Source organism: Lathamus discolor, chromosome 23 (assembly GCF_037157495.1).
Source record: "Lathamus discolor isolate bLatDis1 chromosome 23, bLatDis1.hap1, whole genome shotgun sequence".
Lineage (NCBI taxonomy): Eukaryota > Metazoa > Chordata > Aves > Psittaciformes > Psittacidae > Lathamus > Lathamus discolor.
In genome coordinates, this window is record NC_088906.1 from 1136229 (window position 1) to 1153663 (window position 17435).

Below are 17435 nucleotides of genomic sequence, written 5' to 3' on the forward strand. Positions count from 1 at the left end.
TGGCCAGAACAGGTTGAGTTTGCCACCCTTCAGAAAGAAACTGAGGCTGTTCTGGGGGCTGAAACCACAGCATCGAGGGGTTTGTCCCCGTGATGGAGCCGTGGCTGGAACACGGTGTTTGTGGTAGGGGTGGTGATGGAGTCACCCTGATAAAGAAGATAAAAAGGAACCAAAGAAAAGCACCTGCTGCAGTTCTGCTCTTATCTGCAAGGAAAACACGCGATTCCATGTGGAAAAAGGTCTCCAAATAATCATTATTTGGTTTATGGGCACAGAGGGGACCGCAGGGAGGGGCAGCAGCGAAGGCTCTGCCCCAGGTGAAGGACACCCCAACCCAGCTTGGAACCACTGCAAATGGGACAGATCATGGCAAAAATAGCTTTAAACCCATTTGGGGGCTGCAAAAGGGAGGTTTCTGGGTAAGAAAAGGGAGGGAAACCGATTGAGAGGAGCTCAGAGGACGCCAGAGACGGGATGTCCATAAAATAAATCATCTCTTTATTCCATGTCTTATATCCAAAGATGGTTCTTCCATCCCCACGTCACTTCCAGGAGGGGTTTTTCCCCCCACTCTAAATGGCAGCTACAGTAGTTGGGCTTGAGGAGGACCAAGGGAGGGAGCAAAGCTGTGCCGGGCACCGGTGAGACCTCTCCGGGAGGATGCTGCGGTGCATTGGAGCCGTGCATTGGAGCCACCCTCCAGCTCAGCACGAGCTGAATCGCGCCCGGGGGTCACCATCAGAACTAAAAGAGGAATAAAAGGGTTCTCGTTCCCCCTCCACATCAAGGCTGGTCCCTTGGGCCCAATTCCAGCATCCTGGCAGCGCCACGGCGGCCAGGGCTGGATCCTGGAGGGCGGAATTCCCTCGCCCACATGGGGCACCCATGATCCAGCTTCCCACAGGATGGGCTGCCCGGCTCATCGCCATCCTCCTCACTGGCAGGGGGGGGTTTGAATGCCCGATGTGAATTCCAGTCTGTGGCTGGAGCCAGGGAGGGGGAGGATGAGCAGCAGGCACCCAAGAGCATCCTTGGGCTGTGTTTGGGCTCTGTGGGGTACGGCCGGCCGAGCTTGGCTCACCAGGCTCCCCCTCTCCAAAGGCACAGGGCTGAGCTCAAGGCAACCATGAAATGCAGCATATTTAAGGCTTCTGCTTCTTAAATTAGAAAGGAGGAAGTTTGGTTTGGATTCTGCTCTCCTGAGCGCTGCTGGGGGCAGCTCGTGGGGGCTTGGGCTGCTCTAAGTGAAGGACCAGAGCTGGTGGGGGTCTGCCAGGTTGCAGGGAGCCATCCCCGGGTGCTTCCCTCGCGCTGTCAGGCACATCCCAGAGGCCGGGTTCTTGATCAGCCGGTCCTGACGGAAAACAGAGCCCAGCGATGCCGGCGGGATGAGGAGCGGGGGCACCCTCAGCACCGCCACGGGGGGATGACGGCGCCGTCCCCGCGGGTGGTCCCTCGGATGGGGATGCGTCTCCTCACCTGCGCCAGCTCCCACTCCTCGCTGGCTGACACCCGCCCTGGCTTCCCTCTGTACTGGCACTCCCGCAGCTCGGCCGAGCCCGCGCCGGCCCGCAGGCAGAGCTCCTTCCCGATGTTGTGCCGCAGCTCCCGCTGGCTCGTGTACTCGAAGTACTGGGGGGACAGGCCCGGAGGTGGGCGTCAGAGTGGCCCCCACGGGGACAACCGGCGAGGTGGGAGGAGAGGGAAGGGCTGGGGCTGATGGGAGCCCACCTGGTTGCCCCCCAGCCCGTGGCAGGGGTACATGATGAGCGGTTTCCCACCGTGGTTGTTCTCGCCGACATCCAGGCAGCTCTTGGTGCCCTCGTTTTTGATCTGCAGGGGCGCAAGCAAAGGGGCAGGGGGGTGAGAAGGTGCCGCAAGGTCCGGGGTAGGGACCCAGCTTGGGTTTGGGCTTTGCAGGGCACTGATCGCTGTACAAACACAGGCCCGGCACTAGGAGCTGTGTCCGGGTCCCTTGGCCTTTCCAGGATGTGAGGAACGCCCGCGCCAACGCCTCTGACCCTCCAAGCCAAAGGGGAGACGGCCCGGGATGAGGTTTCAGGAAGCAAAGGTGAACGAGGAGCTGGTCAGGAGCCAGCGCCCGGCCCTCGCCCTGCCCCTGCCACATCATTCAAACCACGGAGAGGGGCAGGACCCAGACCCCAGCGCCCAGCTTGGAGCCAAGGGCTGGGATTTGGCAGCTCTGTCCTCAGGGATGGAGCCACGGCTCCGTATTGCCCAGCCGCAGCTCTGCTCCTCAGGTGCGCCCCGCACACGTCAGCGCCAGCGCGGTGCTGGGGAAGCTTTGGGCTCTTTCGCCTGATTTAACCCAATGTTTGAACCCAGCGCCACGTCCCCACGGATCCCCCACCCCGGAACTCGCCCCAAACCAGCTCTGCCAGATTCCAGCTCTTGCCTTGTCAGCCAGAGCCCAAACCGGCCCCACCAGCCAGGGATGGACATGGTGACGGCCACGGCTGCACCAAAGCCTCCCTGAGTGCTGCTTCAAATGCAACCCCCCCATACCCAACCCTGGGGGACCCCGGTGCCGATGCTGTTTCCAGCCAAGGACCGAGCCCGGTGGGGTGCTTGGGGCACCCAGCACCTACCGCTCCATAGAAGGCTGGGGTCAGGTCAGGGACGAACATCTCGGGGTAGATGGTCTGGAGGTACCAGGTGAAGTTCCGGCAGTGGAGCCGCTCCCTCAGCCTGCGCCGCTCTGCAATGTCACCATACGTCTTCTATCGACAAAGCCACGTGAGAGAATTAAACCAACCTCCAAAGCCAGCAAGGAAGCAGCAAAGCCCCCCCTCGAGCTGGGGCCCAGAGCCCTGGCGCTGTCACGCTGTGACTGACGCTGGTGGCCAGCGCAGGGCAGGCGCCCTCCGGCTCCAGGTCGGGGGTGTTTTGGCATCACAGCACAAGGCTGTGATGTTTAAAAGTAACGTTAAAAATTTAAAACCCCCGTTTTTCTACTAGAAAACGCGATGATCGAATAGAACACCTCCAAAACCAGGGGTTTGGCTGAGCCCACCTCCTCCCCCGCTCAGGCCTGAGCTCCCAGCAGGATCAAACCCCTCCTGGAAGCCCGCTGGGGTGCCCAGTACCTCTCTGGCCATCTGGGCAGCTTGCTGGTTCCTCCTGTAGAAGATCTCCTTGTAGTCGTCCATCCAGACCTCGGCCAGGCGGACCTGGTTCCTGGAGATGACCTGGGTGCCCTTGGGGAAGGTGTGCGGGCTCTTGGAGCGGAAGACATGACCCACGACGGAGCAAGGGATGATCTCAATCTGACCCCCGCACTGCCAGACCTATGGGGAGGCGCGGCCTGAGACTGGGGCAGTCCCCATAGCCCCCAACAGGGAGCATCCCTGAAGATGCTCTTTGGAGATGGCACCAACCCCTCCTTACCCTGAAGGACATCTCCACATTCTCGCCCCCCCAGATCTCCATCTGATCATCATAGGAGCCGATGTGCTCGAAGTAGGACCTGGAGATGGCAAAGAGGCCACCAGCAAAGGTCGGGGACCTACAGGGAAGGGAGAAAGAGCAGCAGAATAGGGGTAAAATAAAGCCAGAGAAGCAGGAGCCCGAGTTCTGGGGCTGCCATGGCCCTCATGAGCAGCATCCCCCCATCTCCCTGCCCCACATGTGCTGGCTTCGGCAGTGGGGCTGGACCCAGCTCGCAGGAGGGTGGCAGCATCACAAGGTGGGGGGCTCGCTGCCAGCTTGGAGTCCAGGCAATGGGGATATTGTTACCCAGAGCCTATTGAAGGGCAGAAGGGGGGAGCTGGGAGCGCGGTGCCCGCCCGCTCTGCTGCTGCTCTAATCTTTTCCATCTGATCCTTAGGGGAGGCTGGAACAGGAGCTCGCTTTCATGCGGGAAGAGAAGAATAAAGCAGGATCCGCAGAGCGGCCGCGCTGCTGCCCAGCGGAGATGAGGCACCGCCGGGAGCCAAACCTCCGCCTCCCGGCACAAGGGACCTTTATTGGGATGGGAGCGTCTCCCAGGTGCCCTCTGCACAAAGGCAGCCCCGCTGCGAGCCAGGGGACGGGGCGTGGATGGGGCCAGGCAGCATCCACGGCAGCATCCGATGGAGCGGGGCACCAGCGGGGAGGCGCAGAGGGAAAAACAACGCTCGGTTTCTCTACGTGCGAAATAAGGGGATGGAAACTGGGAGGTTTGGTGCAATGGGATCTGCAGGAGGCACGCTCCTGCCGCTGGGCCAGCGCAGGGGCCCACGTAGCCGGTACCCAGGAGCAGGGAGAGAGAAGGCAGCGATTAAACCCTTAATGAGAGACTTTGCAGGGGTGGACGGAGGCAACTCAAAGGGGGGTTTGCAAAGGGCCTTTATGGCTCCATGTCCTCTGAACCCCAGGGGAGGCATCTCCTGTGCCAGCCCCATAGCTCTGACCGAGCCTGAGCATCCTCTCCCGGACACAAACCACCTGAGATGCCTCAAGCCAAGCAGCCCATGGTGGAAGCTGCACTGGGAAGGGCAGCATCACCCGCCCGGAGGCATTGAGGAAACAGGGAAAACATCGACCAGTTAGGAAAAGGAGCAAAATCCAACAGGAGGAAGGGGCAGTTTCCTGGCACAGGGCCCCCAGCTCTTTGTCACCCCTGCCTGTCCTCCCTAAGCACCCTGCAGCAGCCACACATGCTCAGGTGGCTCATTCCAGCCTTTGGGTCTGGACATGGCATTCCCTGCACTCATCAACTTTTATGAGCATCCAAGTGGATCAATCCCTCCTTCCCCATCCTTACTTGATGGGGAAGGTCTCATCCTTCCTCCGCTGCCTCTCCCGGGGTGGGACGACCTCCCAGCCGAACGTCAAGCTCCAGTCGAAGTTGCCCCTGCTGTGCTGCTTCCCGTTCTGGACAGGCTTGGAGAACTCGAAGGTGTTGAGGTCGATGGTGGCGATGTCGGGGCTCACAACGGCCGTCGGGTCTTGGGCGATGCGGGATAAGAGGGGCTCGAGCCAGCCATGGAAACACTCGCCTGGTGGGACACGGGAAGGGTTGGCCATGGGGCGGTCACCCCTTCACCCTCCCATTGCTTCCTGCTGTGGGTACTCACAGTGGGCATCCAGGAAGGTGAGGACCTCGCCGCTGGCCACGCTGGCCCCCAGCAGCCGCGCTGTGATCAGCCCCTTGCGCTGCTGCTGCCGCACGACCCGCACGATCTGGAGCTGCTCCACGTAGCGATCCAGCTCGTCCTGCAGGTACTCTGCGGGCAAAAGGGGAGATGCCAGCCCCTGCACCCTCTGCCTCCACCCCATCCCTGCACACGGGCTCAGATCCCGGACACTCGGAGCCTCCTTTCCCCCTCATCCAAGAGTGGGTTTGGGTAAAGAAAGTGAGCGTTGCAAAGGAGCCACTGCTAATCCCCCTTTCGAGAGGGATTAGGGGAACAATGGGGTGAGGTCTGCTCTGCACTGAAGTGTTCCTGAGGGAAACTGGGATTTCTCTGGCAGTGCTCAAGGCCAGGTTGGACACAGGGGCTTGGAGCAAGCTGCTCCAGTGGAAGGGGTCCCTGTCCGTAGCAGGGGTTGGAGCTGGAGGAGCTTTAAGGTCCCTTCAACCCAAACCAGGCTGGGATTCCAGGATTCTCTCCTTTGGCAAATGCAGCCAAGCCAAAAGCAGGGAAGTGCCAAGTGAGAGCCAGGACATCCAGAGACGCATCCTGGGAGAGGACCCCCAGTCCGACCCCCATCCCCACCACTGCAGGACAGATCCCCACCATGCCTGTGGATGAGAAAGCCCCACAGCGCCCAAGGGCTCTGCTCCTTGGGAGCCCGCACAGGTGGAAAGGGAACGTTGGGAGAGGGAGCAAAGTCCGCTCCTCCCTGACGCTGAGCCATGGATTAATCTGCTGTGGGCGTAGGGCAGGATGGGTGCAGCCCGCAGGCACGCTGACGAGGGATGTGCAGGGCACGGGAGGAGCACCCGGGTTTTCTCCAGGGCTGGGTTAACAGCAGGGCCTGAGAAGGGGAAATCCCCAGGGGTGCCCCTGGCCGGGTACAAGCGATGTGGAAGAGCTGCTGGGTGCATCCGCAGCTCCTCCGCGTGGCTGCGAACCGCTGTGCCCGGGGAAGATGCCCGGCATCGCCCTGCATCCCTCCAGCCCCTGCATCCCGCCACAGCTCCCACCCACCGTCCGTGCTGGCATCGTCCACCAGGATGATCTCCTTGAGCAGGAGGGCAGGGGAGGTGTGCAGGACGCTGTACACCGTCCGCAGCAGCGTTGACCAGGCTTCGTTGTGGAAGACGATGACCACGCTGGTGGTGGGCAGCGGCGGGCACCGTTTGAACTTCTGGTCGATGCACCTCGGAGACAGAAAGCAGAGGCCTAAGCACGACGGGGGCAGCATCACGGAACCAGACACCCCCCCCCCCGTACCCCCCAGACCCCGGCGGCTCCCAGCTCATCGCTGCTTTGATTCCCATGGATTTCCGCCTCTCCACCCGCCGGCGGTGGAGTGAATGACATTCCTGGCCCCGGTGTCCCCCCATTGTGCCTGCTACACCTGCTAAGCACGGATAATCGCCTGCCAGCGCAGGGGGCACCAGCTTCACACCAGCGCTGGGTTTCTAGCTCCTATTCAAGCCTTTCTATCCACCCCCTGCCTTCCCCAGCCCACCCCCCTTGAGCAGACAAGGCCTGGGGGAGGCTTTAATCTGGCAGCCCATGGCTGGAGGGCAGGCAAGGAAATCCCTCGGGTTTGTGCTGCTTCCTTTGCCCCCTGCGCCCCGGGGGGGGCCGGGGCTGTTCCACTCGGATAAGAAAAGAAAAAGTCCGATTACTGGAGCCGGCTGAAATAAAAGGGAAAGGAGGGAGAAGGAGGGGGGAAAGATGCTGGAGCCCCCTGGCCACAAGCGGGTCCATGGAGACACAAAGAGCCACCCCTGGCTTTTGCCCGATGCTGTTAAAAACCAACGCCAAGGGGACAAAAATGGGGGTGAAAACTCATAAATGGAGGTGGTTTTCCAGCTCTCCCTGTGTCCGATCCCCCGGTGCCACTGTCTCGATCCGCTTCCATGTCCCATTACGTTTCTCCACGGATGGAGCCTGCAGCCCCACCAGGCTCTTACTCGGGAGGGCGGCTGTCGGGTCCCAGAGCTCGCTGGAGGGAGATGCGGTCGCTGGCGAAGGCATTGAAGCAATGCTTCTCGTAGCCCCGCTCCTTCTCCTTCGTCTCCTCCGGTGTCCATCGATCCTTCTTGAAGGCTTTGCCGTCGGCTCCGGGGCTGGCAGGGTCCTGGGGGGGTCTCTCCATCAGGGGCCGGAGCTCTGCCGCTGTGTAGACCCCAGGCAGGCAGGAGCGAGCGCTGGGGGCCGGCTCCTCCTGGTGAACCGGGGCTCCGATCTGCAGCTTGGGCATCGAGTCCCGGATGTTGTTGACTGCCCCCAGCATCAAGTCAAGGACTTGGTCCTTCCCCTGGACGATGTTCTTCAACCAAGGCTCCTCACGGGGGTCCTTGCTCCCCACGTCCTTCTGCAGGATGAAGAGGAAGATGACGAAGATGGTGCCGGCCAAAGCCACCTTCAAGGGGCTGTAGCGTCTCCGGAAAAGCCTCATTTTCCCTTTTCCCCGGTGGTTTCCAGAGGGTCCTCCCTGCCGTGATGGGTGCCTCAGGGATGTTGGCTCTCAGGGTGCTTCATGATGCTCTGCTCCGCTCCTCTGGCCTGGAGAGGAGAAACACCTGCGGGTTAACTCACAGACTGGACGCGCTTTGGGGACACCCCCTTGATACCAATACATTGTTAATTAGATACTAATAGAAAGTTCACTCCCCGCAAAGGGGGCAAACAAGACCTGCAAAACCCACTCCCCCCACGGCCCTTCCAGCCCATAAATCCACCACCAGGAAACAGCAATGTTCAACAACGCTGGATCTGGCCATCACAAGCATGGGACATCCCCAGCAGTTTCTCCTGGTACCAAGGCAGGCGCAACAGCATCCTCCCCGCTATCAAACATTAAAACAGAGCCACAAAATCAGCTGAAATCCTTTTCCCCGCTGGAAAAAGCCTTTCCCCCCGTGGTTTTCCCGTTGCTGGGAAGGAAAACCATGTGCAAGACCCCGCACCGAGAGCTCAGCACCGGCTACAAAGCACCACCGGGGCCCAGCCGAGCTTTCCCAGCGCCAGCAAACCTCCCGCGGCTGTTCTTTGTGAGCCGCTGCCGCCGGAGCATGGACAAGCTCCATGGGAGCCATTCACCAGCATCTCCTCCTCCTCCTCCTCGGTGTCCCCCCCCTCTTCCTCCTCCTTTATTTCTCTTTCTGTGCCCCTTTTCTTTGTGTCCCCTTGGCAATGGCGCGGCCCCGGAGCGGAGCAGGGCACCTGCAGCAACTTCAAGGGTGAGGAAGCTTCGGCTTGGGAAGGAGGAGGGACGAGGCGGGCCCCGGGGTCACCGCTTTCAGCCCCGCGGCGATCAAAGCCGGCGGCTGGACCACGCTTCACTGCCAAGGGCGCCCGTTCCCGAGCCGCGGCGGGACCGGGCGGCACCAGCTCCATGGGCAAGGGAGGAAAGAGCAGAACGAAGGGACCCCCCCCCCCCAAATCCATCTCGTTTCTACCCATACGTGAGCAAAGATGCCCCTGATGAGCTCCCTCAGAGCTACCGCATTGAGCCCTGATGCTTTCATCGCACAGGGGGAGCCACCGCTGTGCAAGACGAAGAGCAGCCCGTTTTGGGGAGGAACACCCCGTTTCCATCACCTCCTTCCTGCCACATCGCTGGGAGCACGTTACCAAAGTTCCCTGTGCGACGCTGATGAAGGCCGGGGGGTCAGGGACAGGGTCAGTGCCCAGCAGCTCCCGAGGCCCCCAACCCCAAACCCCCTCCCCAAAAAGCAAAAGAACCCCCCCAAAACTCCCTACCAAGCAGCGCTGAGGTGGATTTTGCAGCGAGCTGCAGTAAGAAAGAGCTGCGAGCACTCTGCTGCCAGGACCGCAGGCGCTGCAGCGCTCCGTCCCATCCCGAAAATCCCTTGTTGGGATGGGGCTCGCCCTGCACTCATGGAAACCAGCGCCGAAACTGCCCGGTGGAGCCCGGCGGGGTCGGAAGAGGGGGAAAGTGGGCTCGGAAGAGGGGGAATTGGGTTCAGTGGCAACTTGGTGGCAGCCGGAGCATCTCCGCGGCACGGGAGGGAGGAGTCGTGGGGTGAGGGGGGAGCAAGGAGCGCTCCGCGGGCGGAGAAGGAAAAAAAGGAGGAATAACGAAAATAAACGCAAACCAACACCGAGGACGTGGCCGGGAGCCTTTGACCACGGCGGCGACGGCGTCAGCGGCCGGGATGGCCAAAAGCCAACATCGGGAAGCGGGACGCGGTCCCGCAACGGCTCGACCCCGCCAGGAGCAGGGGATGGGGAGGGGGGGGGGTGTCCCCCGTCCAGCCGCTGTCCTCACCCCGCTGGGATGAGCCTCCGGGGCATCGAGGCCCCGGTGACGGGCTGGGGGCAGCTCTGCTCCGCGGGGGGGGAAGTGAAAGGGGGTCGGAGCCTGCCTACCGCGAACCGCAGAGCCCCGGGCCCCTCTCCCTGTGCGGGTCCATCCCGCATCCCAGACCCTTCTCCCGCTGTAGCAATGGGGCGCGCTCCCCACCGGACCCCTCCGGCCCCTCTTTGCCTCGGGGGGGGGACACCCCGAGCAGGGACCCATTCCCTGGGGGTGCAGCTCCACAAGGGGACCCCCACCCCACCCCTCCCCTCGCTTCCTTTCCCCGGGGGGGCTCCGCACCGGGACCACCCGAACCCCGTTCCCCCGAGCCGGGGGCTCCGTCCAGGCACCTCCAGCACCGCGCCCGGGCACACCTGGTGCGGGGGATCGGGATCGGGATCGGGATCGGGATCGGGATCGGGATCGGGACCGGAGCGACCGGATACCCCCCCCCCCCCCCTGCTCACCGGCTCTCGGCACGCGTGGCCGCAGGTGCGGTCCCGGCGGGGTGGGGCCGCTGCCACCGCCCCGGGGTACAGGTGCACGGGGCGGCGCTGCGCGGTCCTAGCACCGCCCGCCGCGGGGGGAAACCGTGCGCGGTCCTAGCGCCGCCCGCCGGAAGGCACCCGTGCGCGGTCCTAGCGCCTATAGAGGCCATAGGAGCCGCAAGGGCCTGGCGCTGTTGGTTTTAGTTTTATTCATCAGCCGTTCCACGGGTGCTGCGGGGCCCCCTGAGCTTCCCGGCGTGGGGGCAGCGGTTCCCTGCGGCTGGAGGTTACTTAGCGCCGGTTTTACTGGGATGCGATGATCACCGGTAATGTATTTCGTGAGCAGGCTGGCTGCTATCAATGAGGTATTAACACGAGGGCTTGCCAATCGTTCCCTTTCCTCTGTGATCTCTTCTCAGCCTGGCTCTCCCCTGCTGAAGGCATCAGCCTGATGCTCTCCCTGGGTGCCCCAAGCCTGTGCTTGGGGATGGAGCCTGCAGGCAGCAGGGTGGCAGACCCGTGGTTAACACTGGATGGTGGTATCTTCATGAAGCTTCAGCATGAGCATCAGACACTGCACCAAGACTTCCCAGGAAAGCCAGAGGAGAGCTCGATGGTGGAAAAGAGCCACTCAACCCCCTTTAGGGACAATGTGACAATGAGCCCATTGTCAGGGCATGAGCAACCCCCAAACCTCCTGCGTGCCCCAGGAGAGGCTGAGGTTGAGGCACACAGGAGGGCGAAGAAGCAGGAAGGTGATGGGGAAAGCGCCAGTGGCTTTCCTAGGATGCCGGAGGGCCGAGGGCTGCGCAGGTTTTCATCACCCCGCTGAGGATTCTGCTTTGGCCGCTGTGCTCCATGGAGGATTTAGAAGATTTGAGCAGGGGCAGGGTGAGTATTAACTTGGATTATTGGGATATTAGCTTGAATATGAGCTGTCTTACAGAGGATAAATCAGGCAGGGCTGCGGGGCACCGCAGACACAGATACCCAGCAGGCCCCCCGTTAAAGAGAAAGGAGCGGGGGGACGGGACGGACACTGGGGCACGGAGAAGGCACCTACCTTTACCCAGCCAGCGGGGAGAGGAGCCAGCAGTCACCCACCATGAGGCCACCCTGGGCCTTGAAATCATCTCCTGTGCTTTTCAGAGCTGAGTTTAAAGCCCGGGTTCGTGCAGCAGCTGCCTGGAACCAACTCTGCCGCTTTGCTTCCTGCCTCGGGGCCGTGCGGGGCTTTCGCTCTTAGCACAGAAAGCGAAGGGGAAATTCCCTGCCCCAAAGGGTGCTGGTGCTGAGCTTTGGCGTTTGCAGCCGCGACTCGCAGGGGCTGATGTGGGGCCGCAGCCGCCCGGACGGGGAAAGGAGGGGTCCCCACCGCAGTAAGTGCGATTCTGAGGAGAAAAGAGCGTTTTTTCGCTTCCCGGGGTCCGCAGTGGGGTGAGGGATGGGGGGACACCGGTATTCGGTGTATTAAAGCAGCCCCGCTCCCCGACCCCAAGGGAGAACGTGGCCGAAGCCCCTCCGAGTCCCGGTGAGCTCCAAGCACCCGATTCCCCTCTATTTCGGTGTTCTCAGGCTGCAGGAGGTTAAAGTCTCTCAGTGCTACCAAAGTACCCTGGGGGCAATGAAGAAGCCCTTAAGGACGGAACCCCCCAGCAGTGATCATACAGAATCAGTACCGGTTTGCTTAGGAGTGACGGCTTCACCTCACACCCTCAATAACTCATTGGCATAGTTACATACAGTGCTCAGGCAATATCCATCCTCTCAGTCTCTGACGTGTTAGCTACGGGGTGAGCTGCTTCGGGGGGTGCGAAACGCTTAGCCTTGGGTTTTAAGACCCAAGCAGCCAAACCCATGACGCAGTTTTATCCCCACGGCTCGTTTGCGGTGGGAGAAGCGCAGGAATCCGCGGCGCTGGGGGCAAACCTCACCCTTCCGCCTGCTGTTTCCCTTGTGCCGGCTGCGCTTCCTTGGGGCCGGTCGGGATTCCTGCCCTCCTTCATCCCTGCTGGGGAATCCACATCGCCCCGAGCGTCACAGGAGGCTCCATCAAGCCCCTAATTACAGAGCCGGAGCTTCCATTTGTAGCGCTGAGAGCAGGACCCGCGCAGGCTGACAGGAAGCGGAGCTGCTTTGGGTGCTGATGCTCACAGGGATGGCACGGGTCTCCCATGCAAAGGGACTTTGCATGATGGCAGGAATGGATGCAGCACGGTAAAACCCGCAAGGCCAATGCCAATACAGCTGTTAAAGCAAGGAGAAATGTGTGGACCACCGCGCAGAGGGGGTTGCCTTTGGAGTAACAATATTGGGTCCATGCATCCTATATGGGCATGAGCTGGAGGTGGATTCAAGCGGAGCTGTCGAGAGCAGAAGGGGCAGCTCAGGGCTGAGCACCTCGAGAAAGGGGAATTGTGCCCTCAGTGTTGGACACTGCTCCCTGTATGGGTTTGTCGTACTCCTGGCACGGTGCTGCATAAGGATGAGATCCCTCGGTGCCAGCTCGGTGTGAAAAGCAGCTTTTTGCAGGTCGATTTGTCAATAAATGGGACTTTCTGGCTGTTCAGAGCTGAGCTGTGGGCTGGGGAGGTGGAGGAGTGCAGCTCAGCTCTTCAGTTACCCCTTGCTCAGAAAGAATCACTTCCATTTGCAGTTTCTTACTGTGTAAACTGGGAGGGCACTGGGAGGGCTTCTGACCTTGCAGTCCCACACAGGAGTGTGTGGGATCTCCTGGGATCCTGCGGCAGGACCGAGCCTGGGCCTCCCCATCCCAACCCACCAGCTGCAGGCAACCGCCGTGGCTCCAGCTTGGACAGCACACGTTGCTCATTCCCTCCCGCTCTCCTCCCTACCAGGCGTGATGGAGATGTGTGATCTATTCCTGCAGCTCCAGGAGGAGGTCTCCAGGCTGCAGGAGCTGTGCACAGAGCAGGGCAAGCTCCTCCAGGAGCTGGCTGCCAGGAGGGGATCTGTCCCTGGTAAGCAGAGGGGCTGGGGAGGGTGCACTGGAACTGCAGGTCCAGGGTGATGGGGGAAACCTGTCCTGGTGCTGGAGGGGAGTTTGCTGCAGAACGAGGGATAACGTGGAGTGGGTTGGAGGCAGAACCGTGCTGTAGGTGTGCAACTGCTTCCTTGCACCTCTTGCCCCTGTGGAGAAGGGGAAGAAGCAGAGGAGCAGATGGCACCCATTGCCTAGAGCAGGGTGGGGAAGCAGGGTGGGCGCAGGAAGATGGAGCCTTCCCGGCCTGGAAACCACCAGGGAAATGTTCTTGCCCTCCCTGTCCGGTCCCAAGACCCCCTCCAGTGCCCAGACGTGGTCCATGCGCTTTCCAAAGCCAGTTCTGGGACCAGCCCGGCTCTGCGGCAGCGATGCCTCAGCTTCTCCTAAGGGAGCCCATTCCCCTCCAGCTCCCAGCCCTCTCTGACTGCCCCTGGGTGCCTCTTTCTTCACTGGTCCAGCCTTGTATGGAGCTGAGCGATGGGGACAGGCGAGCTTTGCCAGCAGGGATGCGGTGCCCACTTGTGTCACCAGCCCAAGAGGAAACAGAGGCAATAAGAAGGGGAAACAAACGACTGAAGTCTCAGGAATGACCGCTCTGATTTGCTTTCTTCCCAAGTCATCCCCACTCTGCTGCCGATGCAGTGCCCAGAGGATGCGGTCATGAAGGAAGGGGAAAGGCCAGCACACAGCCCCCAGAGGGAAGATGCTCCCAGGGAAAGTGCTCGACCTGCTGAGGCCAAAGCCCCGGTGGGCATCCGAGGGCCCGAGAAGGTGAATTGAGAGGCTGATGGGAGGGGTTTGGCCGTGACTTTTGCATGTTCTTCCCAGTGTGATGGCACCTTCAGCATCCTCTCCGTCCGCCCTGCGGTAGCACATGGGAAGCTGTGGAGAGAGGAGCTTTAGGGGAATGTCCTGAACAAGCCTTTAGGCACCTGAATCCCTGATTCCCTGCTTCCCAGGGGAATGAGGGACACAAAAGCCCCTGGGCTGTGACTGCCAAGCAGCACCCGATGCACTCGGGAAGAAGTCCCTCCTGTGATCAGTCCTTCCTGAGTGGCATTAAGGAGGCCTTGAAGCAGTTGATTTGGTCTCTGTCAACCCCCTCTGGGCTTGAAATGAGCTCTTCCTCATTCCCTTAGCATGAAATGGGCCTTTACATTTTCCTTTCTTTTCTCTGGTTTATGCACCCCCAAAAGGATGATTTCTAAAGACTCCGGCCCCTCAGTCCTGCGCAGCCTTCACTGTGAGCTTTGCCCATGGGACACCAAGCCAGGGCTCGCTGGTGAGGGTGCCTGCAACGCCAAGGCCTTCTCCTTTCATCCCTTCTCCCAAATGAGGCCCTTAAAAGTTATTTCATGGCTGCTCTGGCCGCGTATTTATGGGGAAACCTCTTGGTTGCCGCCTGGGCTGTACGCAGAAGGTAACTGCTTTGTAAGGAGGAGAAAGAAAGGCAGGGGAAGCGGCTCTGTCTGGTAAAGCCCTAAGGTGCCTTATGGGCACTTACATGACAATGGCATAAGAAGGGAATGACAAATGCAGCCCGGTTTGCTTCTTATGAAAGCACTTTTCCACATTCTGCCTCGGGCAGTGATTGTAGCTGCCGATAAGCGATGGGGATGCTCTCATGGAGACAGGATCCTCGGTGGATGTTGGGGTGGGGGGGGAATGAGGAGCCCTTTCCATGGGCACAACCCCTGGTGCCGGCCTTGGAGGCTGTGTTTCTGTGTGACAGAGCCCAGCACGGGGCTGGACACGGGCTGGGGCATGGAAAGAGGCGCCTCTGGTGCTCCCGTGACCGCTTCCCCCTTCACCCCTCGCAGCCGTCCTGGGCGCCGGGCTGGGTGCTGGAGGAGGCTTCGCTGGGACCAGGCGCCATCCTCACCTCTGCGGGTGCTCAGGCTCGGGACATTGGCCAGGAGGTTTCCCCTCGGACGCAGGAGGCCAAGAGGACGCCGTAAAGCTCATCTCAGCCCATGCAAAGTGAGGCCATGGTGGGAAACGCACGGAGCTGCCCCTTGACCGATGGGCCGGGCTCTGCACCTTCACGAGACCCCGCTGCTGGCTCCGAGTGGGGCCAGCTCGGGCAGGGCTCCCGCTCCCTGTTACCCGGAGCGCTCCCTGGGGATGCTCTGGCTGAGGGGCCTGGGTGTGTTTTGGATCGCTGTGGGTGTCAGAGCCACTTCTGCCCTGTGGGCGGCCGGGCAGGGGAGCTGCAACTCAGCAGGAAACGGGACTGTTTCAAACTCCACCTTTAACTGGCCGGGAATGACTTTTCCATAACTACTGGGGATGGTGGAAAAGTCTCAGTGGTGTCCTTGTTCTGTCTCTCTATTTAATCCCCTGGGAAAACCGTCTATAGGATGAGAGGCTCTGGGAGGAGGTGGTGGGTGCAGAGGATGCAGCCTCTGGTCCTGCTGCTGGTCCTTTGCCTGGCTGAGCCTCCCTGGGCTGTGGTTTGCCCTCAAGCAAGGTCCTGAATAACGGGAGCAAGTAATTGCATGGGAGGGTGTCATCCCTGTGGCCGGAATGAAGAGTACATCCGTTAACAGCAGCGTTACGTAGAACTCTCCATCAGTGCCTACCCATGTGTGGCGCAGAGGGATTCACCTGTAGGGGTAGGGAAACTGAGGCACAAAGCACGGCTTAGCTCCAAATCCCCTTTGTGTTTTACGAGGCAATGGGTTTCGCAGCCCCTCTTTGGGGCAGCTTGCACTGAACTCGAGGGCCGGATTCTCCTCTCCTTCCAAAGATGAGGATGAGCAGAGATCAGGGGTCTCCATCCTCAGCGGCGCAGGCCACAGCCACGAGTAGGGGCTGTCCCTAGAAACGGAGCGCGTTGATGGATGTGCCGGTGATGAGCATCCCTGTGTCCCACAGCTCTCATCCCTTCAGGCAGGGCACACACAGCGCAGGGCACTGGTGACATCCCTGCAGTCGCTGTCCAGCCCTGGATCTGCAGGGGATGAAGCTGTTTGGGAACCACTTCCCAAGACAAATCCTACAACTTCTGCCTTTAGGGGCAGAGCTTTGAGCTTGGCTTCTCCATCCACGTGGTGCGGGAGATGCTGGGCAGAATCAGGCCCTTCAGTTCACTGGAGGGCAAAGTGGGGTTTGGGAACGTCACGGAGCAACTTTCCCATGAGCATCTCCTGCACCAAGTTTCCTTCCGCAGCGTCTCTCGGTGGCTGGTGCTGCGCCACGGGATGCTTTGTGCTGCTCTATAGGGCATGGAAGAAAGCATCCTTTCCCAGTGCACTGAGATCCTGGAAGCACCGGATCAGGAAGCGAGCAAACCCTTCTGTTTATGTGGTACTAAATGGGAAGAGCCGGCCTGGATTTGCCGGCAGGAAGAAAACCAGCCTGGATCTGGGAAATCCAATTTGGAAAGCACGGCTGCCCTGGAGCCAAAGCATCCAAGGCACGGGGCTGGTTTCCCTGAGCAGCCACGGTTGCGCTCATCACCAACAGGGTGATGCTGGGGTTGATGCTATGGGGTGATGCTGGGGTTGATGCTATGGGGTGATGCTGGAGGGGGTCACTAACCCAAAGGACATGGAAAACCACACTGGGTGTGTTTGGGGCCTGATGCTGCACCGCTTGTGCTGGGCTGAGCACCTCAACAAACTCCACTCTGCTCTTGGCCTGTCCCAATGTGGCTTTGTTATATATAGAGATGTTGTGCTGCACGGTGCAATTATCACCCCCTTCCCAGCCAGAGGCTCCAGGGTGACACAGGAGCTGCTGCTTTTAATCCAGCCCTTTCCATTGGCATGGATGTGCCTCTGCTTCCTGAGTACCCTTAAGTACAGGGTGCTGGTCCTAACTGCGGGGAGTGGGCGGCATGGGTTTGGCTCCCGGTGGCTGTCGTTCGGGAGCACGTTCCCGTAACCGGGAAGCCAAGGCCGGATTAAACCTGCTTTAATTCCCGCAAGCAGGAACGTGCGCATCCTCCCGCGGCTCCCAGTTTCAGCCCAAGGCTGGAGCCGGCACAGACGCTCCCAGTGAAACGCAGCTGAACAACAGCTCCGGGTGGGGAATGTTCGGTTCTCGAGTTTCCCCGTTCCGGAGCCTGGGATATGGCGAGGGAGAAGGGGCTGCCCCCGGGCTCTGTGCCCCCGAGCCCCAGTATCAGGCGTTTTGGGGACCACGTTTTCAGAGGAGCCAAAGGAAACGGATCCCAGGGGGCAAGAGGGGGAGATTCCATCCTTCCGATGGGAAAGTGATGTAAAACGGGATTGTCCCGCAGCAAGAACAGGACCGCTTAAAGGCAAAGCTCTGCCCTCTGCGGTTGTCCCCGCTCTCTTGATGGCTGTTGGAATTGCCCTTGGAAATAAGGGAAAGGGGGATCATCCCCCAGCTCCGCAGAGAGCCCATCTGTGCCAGCAGCAGGGATGGGAAATGCTGTCAGTTAATAACTGAGCCTCTGTTTACATCTCCCATGGAGGGAAGAGCAACTGGATACGGGCTCAAGGAAGCTGCCGCTGGAAGATGGAGCA

General features: G+C 60.6%; 2 protein-coding genes across 3 annotated transcripts; one reads left to right on the forward strand and one right to left on the reverse strand.

Annotated features, from left to right (window-relative positions):
• Positions 1–475: 475 nt before the first annotated feature.
• Positions 476–11326, reverse strand: GALNT6 (polypeptide N-acetylgalactosaminyltransferase 6). 2 transcript variants are annotated; one of them, XM_065659630.1, is made up of 11 exons: positions 10999–11326; positions 7094–7688; positions 6156–6328; positions 5079–5228; positions 4766–5000; positions 3409–3526; positions 3108–3308; positions 2610–2741; positions 1732–1833; positions 1480–1632; positions 476–1354 (listed from the first exon to the last, which is right to left on the reverse strand). In XM_065659630.1, exons 2-11 carry the CDS (start codon positions 7579–7581, stop codon positions 1241–1243), a joined length of 1866 nt encoding a protein of 621 aa, XP_065515702.1. In that variant the 5' UTR covers positions 7582–7688; positions 10999–11326; the 3' UTR covers positions 476–1240. The 2 variants fall into 2 exon arrangements, with proteins under 2 accessions (XP_065515702.1, XP_065515703.1); XM_065659631.1 differs by lacking the exon at positions 10999–11326 and adding an exon at positions 9915–9987.
• Positions 10084–15562, forward strand: LOC136003730 (uncharacterized). Its single transcript, XM_065659632.1, has 5 exons — positions 10084–10261; positions 10355–10826; positions 12794–12916; positions 13556–13710; positions 14760–15562. The coding sequence occupies exons 2-5, from the start codon at positions 10613–10615 to the stop codon at positions 14895–14897; spliced, it is 630 nt and encodes a 209-aa protein (XP_065515704.1). The 5' UTR covers positions 10084–10261; positions 10355–10612; the 3' UTR covers positions 14898–15562.
• The last annotated feature ends 1873 nt before the right edge of the window (positions 15563–17435 follow it).

Bases quoted from the DNA above. Each gene is read 5' to 3' on its own strand.
- GALNT6 (XM_065659630.1), bottom strand. From the start codon at position 7,581: ATGAGGCTTTTCCGGAGACGCTACAGCCCCTTGAAGGTGGCTTTGGCC. The intron at 5,001-5,078 runs GTGAGTACCCAC...GTGTCCCACCAG, and splicing joins CACCTTCCTGGATGCCCACT to GCGAGTGTTTCCATGGCTGG. The intron at 1,355-1,479 runs GTGAGGAGACGC...GTTTTCCGTCAG, and splicing joins AGGAGTGGGAGCTGGCGCAG to GACCGGCTGATCAAGAACCC.
- LOC136003730 (XM_065659632.1), top strand. From the start codon at position 10,613: ATGAGCAACCCCCAAACCTCCTGCGTGCCCCAGGAGAGGCTGAGGTTG. The intron at 10,827-12,793 runs GTGAGTATTAAC...CCTCCCTACCAG, and splicing joins AAGATTTGAGCAGGGGCAGG to GCGTGATGGAGATGTGTGAT. The intron at 13,711-14,759 runs GTGAATTGAGAG...CACCCCTCGCAG, and splicing joins GCATCCGAGGGCCCGAGAAG to CCGTCCTGGGCGCCGGGCTG.